The sequence below is a fragment of the Oxyura jamaicensis genome, chromosome 3 (genome assembly GCF_011077185.1).
Source record: "Oxyura jamaicensis isolate SHBP4307 breed ruddy duck chromosome 3, BPBGC_Ojam_1.0, whole genome shotgun sequence".
Taxonomy (NCBI): domain Eukaryota; kingdom Metazoa; phylum Chordata; class Aves; order Anseriformes; family Anatidae; genus Oxyura; species Oxyura jamaicensis.
Window position 1 is genome coordinate 55,437,249 of NC_048895.1, and position 13,036 is coordinate 55,450,284.

At 42.1% G+C, this 13,036-nt stretch overlaps 1 protein-coding gene across 2 annotated transcripts in view; it reads left to right on the plus strand.

The window, feature by feature from the left end:
- The first annotated feature begins 595 nt into the window (after positions 1–595).
- The window catches only part of PLAGL1 (PLAG1 like zinc finger 1), a 30,386-nt gene continuing 17,945 nt past the window's right edge, over positions 596–13,036 (plus strand). The window contains exon 1 of one of the 2 annotated variants that reach the window (XM_035321437.1): positions 596–638. In XM_035321437.1, coding sequence (XP_035177328.1) covers positions 620–638 — 19 coding nt within the window. In that variant the 5' untranslated portion in view covers positions 596–619. Of the gene's footprint in view, positions 639–10,721; positions 10,887–13,036 lie in introns of those variants that run through there. The other variant, XM_035321439.1, reaches the window with a different exon arrangement.

The window sequence follows — 13,036 nt, forward strand, 5'->3', positions numbered from 1 at the left end:
AAGCAGACTCTGCTCTTACAGTAAACTCTGCGCTTATAGTAAAATTTCAGGGGAAAAAAAAATACAGTAGATGAATGAGAGGGTAACAAGATGAACAGAGTTCAGCAGGAAGCTGGAAGTCTACAGAAGTCTTTCAAGAGTGCAAACAAAATGCCTTATCCTATGTGTAGTTAATACTCCCTTTGACTTTGCTGCTGTGAGGACTCTTAAGATGAATACCAGAAATAGCAGGCTTAAACATAAAATGGCATGCAGTGGGGTAAAATATGCAGCAACTGAAAATTCTGTTTTTATAATAAATATCAATGAGGAAGTGGGATGTAGTGAATTGCTCTGACTTAATTACTTTGCATTACTTTAATGTTGTCAATTCACATTGTGAAATGAAGTGGACTCATTTGTTCTGGAGTTAATAATAGATGGATTTTCTCTTTTCCTCCTCAAATTTAAATTATTCCTTGCTAGATTTCCCTAGATATGTTCTCCACATTTCCTAAAGAACTAAAAGCTATGGATATGATAACTAGCATGAGATGTAAATATGAATGGCACTAGTTCAGAAAACTGATCTTTCTTTTTCTTTTATTTTATATAGGTTTCCTTTGCCTGATCTGTAAACATGTCCACAGACCTGCTATGTAAGTACACTTCTCTCATCCTGCCGTGATTTTTTTGTACCATATGTTTATATCAAATTCCCAGATGTGCTCATGGTTGATGTCTTTTATCTTAAATATGAAGTCTGCTTTTACATATGCATTTGTTCTGAGACATCTGTGGAACAGTATTACCATCATAATCAATGGGATTATTCTTGGAGTAAGGCATGACTTAATATGAGTAAAATTGTAAAAATCTGTCCCCTGTATAAGAACAGACTGATTCATTGAGACTTTAAAAATCACAATTCTGTTTAAAATGTTTTATCTATCATTGGCACTAATGCCATCTGGGATTACTACCAAGAGATATGCTTGGGAGGTTTTAATCACTTTGTGAATTTAACTCTTGTGTTTCCAAGGCATCATTATCCATGTCATATCCAAATCTCACTCCTCATCACTATTATCCATCCTTCTTTTCCAACAGTGAAGAATATGCAAGTGGCATATTCTTACACTTTGCTGTCATAATTACTGCAAAATCTACTTCTTGTGTCTCCTTGATACTTGCACTCTCAGTCCAGCCTACCTGCAGCATTAAGCACGTTTTCTATGCTTATTGCTCTAAATACTTTCTTCTGGAGTCTCTCCAGTGCTCAGCTGCCATTTTTTAATTATTGCCTCCAAGGGTTGCCCAACTGCGTGCTGTACAGTGTAAGAGAAGGGGAATTTGGGGAACCCATTTTATCAGTCTTCAGTCCTTTCTAAGAAGGAACAAGGAAAAAATATATATGTTTTGTCAATAACTGTAATCAATTGTAATCAATTAATAAATATAAAAGCATCAGCGGCTGACTGGCAGATAGCACCTGTTTGTAGAGGCAATATATATAGTTCAAGATCAAGTTATTTGAGAAAGTGAATTTTTCAACCTTTGTTTGCCAACTGGCAATTCTGGATTGTACTTAGGTTCTGTTAGATATGGAGAGAGTTCTAATGAAGATGGATGAGGAAAGTAATATGCCTGACTGCATTATATACAGTAAGCAAACAGCAGGCGTGTGATGTTAAAGACAGGAGAGAGGGTAGGGTGACTTGTGTAGTAGTCCTGGTCAGATTTGCTTAAGACTCCTCAACTCTGCTTGGTCGTTTAAGCTAGTTCATCCATTTCAGCTAATTTATGCTCTAGCATTTTTTTTTTTTTCATCTTCAGCTCAATGTCAGCACTGCTGTCATGCTTTCCCTAATGATCAGTGGTTTGAGGAACCTAGCATGTGAGGACAGGCTGAAGGAGTTGGTTTTGCTCAGCCTGGAGAAGGCCTGGGGGAACTGATCATGTCTCCAGTATAAAAACAGTGGTTATGGAGAAGAAGGTGGAAGCACTCTCTCCACAAGAATGCACCGTGGTGGGATGAGGCAACAGCCACAAGTTGCTTCATGGTATATAGATATAGATATAGATATAGATATAGATATAGATATAGATTGCCTCTGGATATAAGAAAAAAAAAATCTTTCCCATGGTGTTGATTAAACATTAGAATAGACTGCCCAGAGAAATAGTTAATTTCCCATGCTGGAAATATTCATGACGTGGCTTGACAGGGCCCTGCATGGTTCTAATCTAAGTCCCTTGCTTTCAGTAGGAGGGAGGGCTAGCTGATCCCCAGAGATCTCTGCCAACTTAGATCTTTCCATTACTCTGCACTTGTATGTTACTTCATGTCCTCAGCTATCTTGTGTGCAATGAACGGTTGTCCCTACCACTTTGTTGTAGCCTGCCCCCGGTCTCCTCACTGTCATACCGCTTGTGCTGTGCCAGGTCCTGTGACGCTCGGTCGTGTTTGTCTCCCTCAGAGGTGTGCGAATAGCATCCAGGCAGTAGCAGGGCTCAGGGGACTTTCTACTTTCCAGCTGGTGGAAAAACAGCATGTTTCCAGCGTGTGGGGTTTGTGGCAGCCAGGTAGTGCCTGGGAAAGATGTCAGTACACAGGAGAACGCTAAAGAGTAACATAGGATTTATGTACAGATGTGAATTGACTCTAGACCTTTATGCCTGCTCTTATATAGATAGCACAGAGTCAGGCCATGAGCTTAGTAACTGCGGCAACATGCAACACCAAGGTGTATTTTGGGCATAACGTCTGTCAGGCTCTGTTCCATGTAAGGAATTTGGATGTAACTAATCTGTTTGTGGGGGAAAGAGAAGGCAGAGAGGGGTGTTTAGACATGTGGACCATGTGCCTGGTGGTCTCAGCACCAGGAAGCAGTCTCTGCTGGTAGCAGTAGACATGTAGCCCTAACGCCCAGTCCCTAAGCTTAACCACAGCATTGTCTGTCACCAATACTTGGTTCAGTACAGGGTCAAATTCTAGGGTTAGAAATCTTGTTCAAGATCACATTAATGAAGACTATGTGTATAAATAAAAATACAAAGTCTAACAAAATACTAAATCTAATACAAAACCAGAACAAACCACCCTTATTAGATTCCTATAGAAAAAATGCTGCAAGTGGGGGCAAATTGCACACAGGAAATATCATGGCTACACAGTGCAAGGGCTGCTGTGGCCAGGCCTGAAATTCCAGTAGCTACCTCTTCAAGCCCATGGAAATAATCCAGAAAAGCCAGCATCCCAATGAAGTTTCATCACGACAAACTGGAGATACCGAGTGTTTCTCCGTTTCAGATGGAGAAGCGAGGGGCAAAAAGGAGAGGGGAGTTTATAAAATGTCTGGCAGCTATTGAGGCTCGACCAGTCAGGGAAGTAGCGGACTTCCCTTGGAGCTTGTTTTTCTTTTTATCCTTGGATGAACTAGCGTGCAGTACATTATGCCGCCTGAATGTAGGGGTTTGTCACGGTTGGCGCTGGGGCTGTCCCGGGAGTGTAGGAAGGCGATGAGCGTGAATGGAGCATGCGGTGGTCGCTGGGGCTCCAGCCCCGTCTTCAGGAAACCTGTCGCTGCTTCTCTGAGAGCCATGCAGGAAAGGAGGTGGGTCTTTGATCCCTTTGTTGTCGCTGCTCCCTGGGAATTTGCTGAAATCAATGCCCTGTTTTCCTGGAGAAATGAATGGCTATGCCTAACTAGCTTTGTGAAGCTCTGGGGAATTCACTGCCTCTGTTTATTGACAGCTGAAAAGGAGCACATGGTGCTGAATGGGTCCTCTTGTGAAAACAAAACAGAGCAGAGCTAGACTTAGTTGAGCGCAGGGGCATTTGGAAAACTCTGCTGAAGGAAGATGGCATGTTTCCTGCCACCTTCTACTAGAATAGTGTGACTTTTTACTAAAAGTGCAATTTAAACTAAGGTAAGGGCTGTTTTGAATTCCTACGCATAGTATGATTATGAAATGTTTGCATTTGTATTCTTGAGTGCAAAAACAGTGTTTGCATTGTGTTGTGTCATGGGAAACACCTTAGTGACTCTTGTGCTGTTTTTAGCCTTTGTGTTGTGTTCACTTATTCTTTAATTAACAGTGATTAATGAATATGAAAAGTAATAGGAAATAACTTGGTATTTGAGTCTTGCAGTCGGGTCCTTAACATCAGTCTTTTATGTAGGCAATTATATACCCAGCTTTATGTCTCTGAGAATCAACTGAATTGCATCAGATGATTTCTTGACCAGTACAAATCACTGTGTTAACACTTATGCACACAGCAGCTGAGTAACCGGCGGCCCTGTCTGGCAGAAAATCTGGGAACCTAAAATCCCTTGAAATGTAAGCGTGTATTTCCAAACCTCTGTTTCTGTGCGTCGACTGGAAGTCAAGAGATGGATTTACCTTTAAGTTTGCTGATTTTAGGGATACAGGTTTTTCATAAAGACAACAAAGAATAGCAAGAGGAGGATGGTAATGAAGAAGCAGTATTTTCTTCATGCAAGTCCAGAACAGTTTATCAGACCAAAGGAATTTGGTGTGTAATTCATATGTAAATTTTCTACTGAAAACAGGAGAACAGATCACCAGATTTTCTATATTAGTTTCTGCAGTGACTGAAGAAGAAAGTTTCTGAGCTCATGTCGCTACAACATTCAGGTGTGGGCAAGTTCTGACTGCAGGAAAAAAGTTAAGTAATGTCATCTCTTCGTTTGTGGGGAAGCTCCGGGTGGAGTACTGGTTATCACGCTGCCTTGTTCTTGCAGGGCAGCAGGGATTGCTGTTGTTGTGTTGTAAACCTGATTCAAAGCATCTCTGTGTGTGCTGTTCTATGAAAACTTTTGGGTAATCCCATATTTTCAGTGGGAGTGCTTGGAAAATTTCACGTTTTATTGCAGTAGCTTGTGTTCCTCAGTCTGGCATTTTTCCCTTAAGTGACTTTAAGCTAGTAATCTTACTAGTTTTGTCTCATTTTGCTCTTCTCTGCAGCAGATAACTTATCTGTTTCTCTTGGAAGCACTGAGGCTGCATATACAAACGTGCTTTCTTTAGAATCCTTGGTGATCCTGAAAAGGAAAACGTGTAGTTTAACTGCAAACCATCAGCATTTTTGCATGTGGGTTCTGCTTTTAAAGTTCCAAGATTTTCAGAGGAAAAATCAAAAAAGCAAATTCATTTACGATTTTGAAAAAGATGTAAAAACATTGATGTTAAGCAGCCTGATATTTATATCTGTGAGCTGCCTAATGGCAATTACTGTTATACAAATGTTTCTTTTTTTTCTTTGGACCACATGTAAATGTATTTACAGAAGATAGTCATTGGAAGGCACTAAAATTTAGAGCTAAAACTAATTTAAAGCTAAAATTTAAATTAGAAAGGAGATACATTTGTTGGTTGGTTAATAACATAATCTATATATGTTATAAAAATATTGGGCAGCGAGGATTTTGGTTTCTGGGTAGTTGTAATGGTGTAAATAAAAAAGAGTCACAGTCTTGGAAAACTCCGTTGATCACAGCTTTTTTTTGTGAGTATAAGGGAAAGAAAGTATATTCACATATGACACAGAAGTTAGCATTTGTGTTTGGTTAATTGGGTGATAAGGCAGGGAAGAATCACTTATGCCTAACATAATTGACTGGAAAGTGTTTAGCCAGATGTGTGAAGGAAACTGCGTGAGGATGTTTTGGCAAGACGGTTGTTTCTTCACCTCTTCTAACTTCAGGGATTTGTGAAATATTAATATTGCTGTGATCTATTGGCAATGTTGAAGTACAAGGCGTATAAAGTAATTTATGCCCAACCAATAGAATTAAGGTATACTAAATGCATCGTGTAGTATGTGACCATATACAGCTCCAAGTACATAAGGATATTAAATATTAGGGTTATATGAATACATATCTGAGGAATGGTGCATTTCCCTCAAGATAATGCCTTTAACACCTGTTGATCTTGTTCTTTGAGTTAGCAAAGTACAAAAATGAATTGTTTGCAATTTTGCTTTGCGAGGTTGCTTCTTAGATCTAGTAATAGACACTATTGTTTTTTTATTATTCTATTTTATTTTTTATTTCTGGAAGTAGTTTAAAGAAAATAGAAATTAATCAGAAACAACTCTAGATAGAGTGCTTGGGTTTTATTTAATCACAAACTAAGATGACTGTCTACAGGAGGATGAGTAGGGCTTTATGGAGATACATTGTAATCTGAGTTTAGAGTGCTTCATCTGCAGAAAAAAAAATATCTGTAATCATTTCTAAACTCACAAACTTTTGCAACTTTTAAATGTAGTTCTCCAGTAATACTCTAATTGTGTGCTATGTAATTCTATATTTTAGAGAAATAGATTCAAGGTTGTCCTTATGCCTGAGAAGAATTATCATAAGGAAAATATACTGCTGCCCAGTCTATTGATGCTATTTTTTAATCCTTTCCTAATCAGTCTATTAAAGAAGCTCAGATGGATGTAATTTCTTTAGTACAGTATCACTCAAGACATTAGATAATTATCCTTTGGTTCTCACTGAAAATCTTCAGGGTAGAAAAAAGAAGTGTGTGTTAGATCTCAGGAAAAGATAACAAGTAAACGGAAACACAGATACGACAGTTGTATGTGTGGATGTTCTTTTCACAGCAATAAAGCCTTGTGTTTGTCCAGAGGCAGAGCTTCCCAATGTCTATACTTTTTAAAGAAATCACATCATGCCTTAAAAGAGGAAAATAATTTAATGGGACCATAAAAGCTAGGGTTGAGGGTCTCCTAGGGACTTTATTCCCAGGAAAACGGGGATTGAAGCATCCTCTGCATTCTGGAAATGAGAAAATTAAGGCACTTAGTGCCATAACAGAAATTGTTTGCTATGTCCTCTGTTATTCGGGTGATGCAGAGTAAGGGTTAAAGCTGTTCTGCTAAGCAGTTAGTGACCCTTCATTTATGAAAACAAAGCTTTTAAAAGAAGGTATCTGTGTTTCAGGATTCTAAATATTCTTTGGGATTCATGAGCTCAAAGCAGAATTAAAGTTTTAGTTCTTTTGGATGAATTAGAATGCCCAAAGGAGGTTTGGAATGAGAAAATTAACTGGTTCCCCAGTTTTATTCACACAGTTTCTCTTAAATGTAGTGCAGATAGTGAGTGTTCTTTCAGGTTTGGCCTTCCAAGGTCTCGATGCCACAACTAGTCCTAGGTGTCCATGTATTCACTTCTCCACATCAACTTCCTTTATTCCTAATGTGGCTACTCACACATCAGAAGAACTAAGCGTATGGACGTCTGCCTGCAGAACTGGGTCCCATGGTCCCACTGTGATTTTATTCCCACTAGCTGTGCCTTGCCTCATTTAGTTAAAACTGCCCCTAAAGACTCCAGGTGCTCCAGCTGCAACACGAGTAGAGCTTCCCTGTCATGCCGCTCTTCCTCACTGTGTCCTAGAGCAAGCATGTATTTCCTTCTCCAGAGTGTGCCTACCTGCTTCATTCTTACTCCCAGGGAGAGGCAGGTTTTGTGACCAAGCCATCTGTCATTCTCCTCCGGGCAACATCTGAACTTGGTGGCCAGTAACAACCAAGTTCAATGGAAAGTTTCACGACAATGTGTTTCCACATAAAGGAGAGAGAGACCCAGTCTAAGGTTCCCTTTTAAGGGAGTGTTGCAAGTGTTGGAAATATTTCAAAAGATTAATATGAGGCATTAGTCATTAGAATCTCTACACTTCATTTATCAGAACTGAAACCGTGGTGTTGACCAGCCATGAATAAAGTTGTTGACCACATCCACACTCTTGATACAGTGTGTGTGGCTGTGTGCATGTGTATTTATACATGCATACCTACATACATATACATACAAGAAGCCATGCATGCTTTTTTTGTTGTTGTTTGTTAGACAACAACAAAAAAAGGAAATTTCTGGTGTCTCTTAAATTACATCAGTAGCATTAGCATTATCCGCTAAATGATCTCACACTAAAATAAATCAACCAGCCTGCCAAAAATCTCCCCCAAAGAAAAGTACTTGAGACCAATTAAAGCCACTTCTGCTGTGGGTGGTAAAACCTCTGCTGCGAGGGGCATAGAGCAGGGGGTCCAAAATGTGCCCCAGGAGCCACGGGGTGCTTTCGAGCAGTTTGGCTGCGACTTCTTTTGGTGGTTGCCTGCGTTTCTGTGGACGGTGGGATTTTACTTCTGCTGTCTGCAGTACTGAAGCAGCATGGTTTGGATGGTGCTGGCTAAGACCTAAAGCGGGGAGGTGGTGCAGCCAGGAGCCGCTGCCTGCACTAGCTGCTGCTGGCTGATATGGGGGAGGCGGGCGGACTGCAGCAGGGAGCCTTTGCTTGGCATTTTGTGGGAGCACGCCGCACTGGCTGAGGCTGTTTCTTGAAAAAAAAAAAAAAAGGCAGTTCTTTCTGTGAATTTGCTGTAAACCTCCTCCTCTGTTTCTGGATCTAATTTTATATGACTTCATGCCAAGCCAGTGGAGGGAGGAGAGAAGAAAAAAAAATAAATCAAAAATCGAACTGCATTTTTCAATTTGATTGTTTGAAATATATTCAGCTTTCAGCAACGAGAGAAGTCTCTTTGTTCAGGCTGATTAGAAGCTATTACATGTAAACTACAGGAAGTGACTTCATTTGAACTGTACATTAAATATATGGATTCTGATAGCAACCAAACCAATGCGGTGTACCAGAAATGTGACACATACATTTTAGTCCTGAGACTAACCAGAAAGAAATTTTTTTTTTAAACTTAGCTTTCAGTCAACCAATGCTTTGATCTGAAGTCATTTTTAGATGAGTGAAGCTAACAAGAACTTTGATAAACTTGTTGTTCAGACTGCAGAGGGAAGTTAAACTCGATAAACACTCCGGCGTGCTTTCCCTGCTGTTTATTTTTTCTTTTCTCTAGGTTTACAGGAAAGTCCTGTAAGGCATTGCCCTTTCAGGCATTCAGACCATGAAGGTACCTTTCTATTTCTCCTCTGTGTGAAGTTTGTAATGTACAGCAGAGCACAGGTATCCTGCTGCTGCACAGCCGCCGTGAGACTCTGCTGAAGCTGCTGTGTGCAGTCCTCTTTTGAATTTCACAGCCCGTCTGTGCTCCTTGAATCTTCTTTAATTATTTTGCTCCTAAGATTTGCTCAATGGAAGGACGACAGTAGAAAGCCTCGCGGGGGTCAGTGGGAGGATGGTTTTTTATGGGAGGCTGGGTGAATTCTTCCCGACTGTGCCTGTGGTAGTACTGCATCGTCACCAGACGAAAACCTTACTGCTCCCAGATGTTCTCAACTGTCATCGTGGTTACTCCCTCTTAGGAACTAGGACTGAATCACAGTCACTGTTATCATTTATGTGTTTGTATAACACATAGTTTTGGAGTTCTGAAAAGTTTACGTGCTTGGCCTCATGTCTGTCAGGAAAATGCATGTGAGTCGTCTTCCTTCACAGGTGGGGGCACAGGAGCATGACAGGGGCGATGGGAGGGAAGATGTCACTCCGGCACGTGTCGGGGCCTAAGGCCTGGGCTCACCTGGTGCCGGGGAGCCGGCACGACTTACCAGCCCGACCCGAAGCGTGGTGTGGCAGTAAGGCACGTTTCTGCTTTATTTCCATCTCCAAATATAGTAACTCGGTTTTTAAGTTTTACATTTTAGTAGAATGAGGTCATGTTGCTATAAATGTGCTTAATGTTAAGGACGATTGCTGGGATGTTTGCAAGCCACCCACCCACCATTACCGTCCCTGGGGAGTGGGGGCCCTAAAAAAGGCAGGGGCACTCAGGCTCACAGTGCTGCTCATCCCTGCACGAGATCAGGACTGCTCCTCCACTGAATTTCCCAAATAATACAAATTCACATGTGTATGAATGTGCAAGTTTGCAGTCTCTGCTCAGGTGAGCGGTTATGATTGCAGAGTCAGCCCCGGCTGTGGTTTCCTGATCCTTTCTTTCTTTTTTTCTTTTGCGTAGCTGCTCAGTTGCATCTGCCTGCTAATACAAGATTTTCTTTTATGAGATAGAAGTGATACAAAAAAGAGAAATTGAAGAAAAGTTCACCTTTTTTAATGCTGGACTAGGGATCAGTCATTACAGCTAAAGACTGCAAGTCAGTAGAAAATTTAGCATGACAAACTATCAGGAGGTAAACGTTTAAATAAAATTCTTCTATAGTTCTGGTAATTGTAACTGGAGTTCTACTTTACTATAACGTTAACTGGATGAATTACTTGTCAGTTAAGAGCTTCAGCTCCTTTGTAAATGCACTTTGTACATCAAACTTAGGACATGCAAGGCTTCTTTCATAAAGGTTTTTTACAGAGGAAATGTGTGGCAGTGGTCCACAATAATGGGAAAATAACTTGGGATTAACTGTTTGCTAATTGAGTACTTTGAATTTTTGCCAGATAAATAATATTCTGGAACAAGCTTTTCAAGCTTGTCCAGCAATGGGTGCTTCAAAACAAACCACAGAGCAGGGAAGCCTCACATACTTTTATATAAGAAGAATCAAGACTTACATACTGCAAACGCAATATATGTTAGAAAATTTCAGTAAGAGATTTATTTGGCTTTCTTCTACAGTAAAGCTGCATGAGAGTAATGGAGCAGTGCAGTTTTACTTTGGGGTAAATTACTGTTGTTTGCTATGCAAATCTTATGATTGTAATTAGACTTGGATTTGGAGTGCTGTGTACACTGATCTTTGTTCCCTCCGTGCACGGGAGCTAGCTTTAATGCTGCAAAACAGCACAGCAAATCTGGAGCTCTGCTGGGCCAAACAGTTGCTTCTCGCCGCGCATCTTTGCAAGAAATGGGCGTTGTAAGAGGAATGGTTTGCCTCCGTGCTCACCGCACACACCCGTAGTGCTGCAGACGTCTTCTGAGCCGCTGAAGGATTCAGGTACCACAGCGTCACTTGAGAGCAGAGGTTGGAGAAGATGCAGGAAGGCTGCTTGATAAGGATCTGGTTGTTAGCAAACCATTTTTTAAAAAGTTTTGCTCTACAGCTGATTGGCCAAGTTGCTGGTGGTATGTTCAGGCTCTCCCGGCAGAGATTGCTGTTCCTAGTATAGCTATGTATAGCTCCGTTATCTCTGCAACCGGACTTTGTGTAACCGCGGCCCGTGGCACCTTGCCCACGCTAATGAGCTCTCCCTTGAGGCTGGGCTTGTGCCTGTGGGGGTGGCACTGCACGGGGACCGTGCCGCCGTTTTGGAAACACGGGTTTGTTAACCGTGCTCGAGCCCAGCTGGCTGCTGCTACCCGCAGGAGCTCAGCCCTGAGGGGGGCAGGCAGCCCTGTAGTCATCCAGGAGGAAAGGGAAGGAGACCAGGCTGTGGTCTGTAGTGCTGGCAGAGGAGAGCTGTCACCTCCACCTGAAGCAGGGGGAAGCACCACCACAGTGGGAAAGGCACAGGTGAGCCACGGGCACGGTGCTGATGTCTCAGTCAGCACATTGCGGTCAGCCGGTGGGTGGGAGCCCGTCCTGTGGGCACTGTGGCTGCTGGCAATGCCTCCTAACAGCCAGGCAGAAGCTGGCCCCATGGCATGCAGCAGAATAAAAATCATACTGGGCACGGGAACTGCTAGCTTGTGCAGTTTCATCTGCAGGTAGATAAAAAGGGCATTATTTGGATCTTTGTGAGAATCTTTACAGGCACAGAGAAAGAACCAACAAGTACCCTGTAGGGGACAACATAGCACTGCTGCTCTGAAGATACAGTAAATGGCATGATCTGGTTTTTACAGCTTGTAGTTCCTGTGAATTTGTTTCTATTATTTTTGTTGCCTACTCATTTCAGTAGCAAAGCAGAGGAACAGGGGCAGTTCTAATTAGTCTCTTACATGCTTGTGCATTATCAAGTATTTCTGTAAACGTGACACGGAATCCATCAATCTTATTTGTGTAAATGTAAGTTAAGGGAGCAGGGAAACTGTAAAACCACCAAGCAATATACTAATGTTCCCAACAAAAAGCAGAAAAAAAAATCTTCACTAAGAGTGAAGAATTTCTATCAGGCTGCATTTCATACCTAGTGCTAATGCTGCCAGGTGCGTGTTGCTCTTATAACAGGATGCTCCATAGTTCAGAACACCTTAGAGGGTGTGAAAAATGTATATATAACATTTTACCTAGGCAGCCAAGATAATACAGGGCATAAAATCCGTGTGTGTTGCGACTTGGTGCCACAGTGTAACTGTAATAACGTATACATTTTTTTGCCTTGCAATTTAGCCTTGAAATACAAAGGATCCTGACTGAGCTGGTCTTTAACTACCTACAGGGAAGAATATGAACTTGACAGTTTTGCACCGTTAGTTTTTGGGGGAAGAAATCTCAAAGACCCCCACTCCCCAGGGGAAGTTTCTAAGGCAGTGCGTACTCTCAGCAGTTATATTTACAGTGGCCCAATCCCACGTTTCTGGCACACCCAGCAATTTTCAGTGTGCAATACATTCAGAGTCGGGCTACCAGCATGCCAGCGCAGGGTGAGAAGTACTGTGCAGTGCATGTAATTCCAGGGTGCCTGTTAAACTGCTGAATTAGCTGGTTATCTTCATATCCCACATCACAAAACGCAGGCGGTCCTAAAGCAAGCGGTGGGCCGGTCTGGGTGTTTCAAGGTGCTGCACAGAGACACCAGCCCAGAGTCACCCCCAGCAAGGTGCTTAACAAGCACGTGAACCCAGATGTACCAAGCTGACAGGGTGTTGGCCAAAGTGGGTGGGAAAGCTAATTAACTTACAGCAGTGTCCTAATTCAGAGCTACTTCCAGCTATGGAGTCTGTTTTGTCATGTTCTCCAGGCCAGCACCCCGGTGTCCTGGGTTCTGGCTGAGCACCCTTCTGGCAACTATTTCTTTGCGCTAGCCTTATTTTCAGTTTCAGGGAGCATCTTCCACGTGTCTGTTTTAAAGTTCCATGTGAGAGCATTAGATCCCTGTTGTTTTGAAACCAAATCCTCCCCCGGCGTGGACGGAGGCTGGCTGGGAGGTCAGCTCTGTGCTTGTGACAGCACCTGCAGGTTGTGGCGAGTGCCTCAGTCAAGGG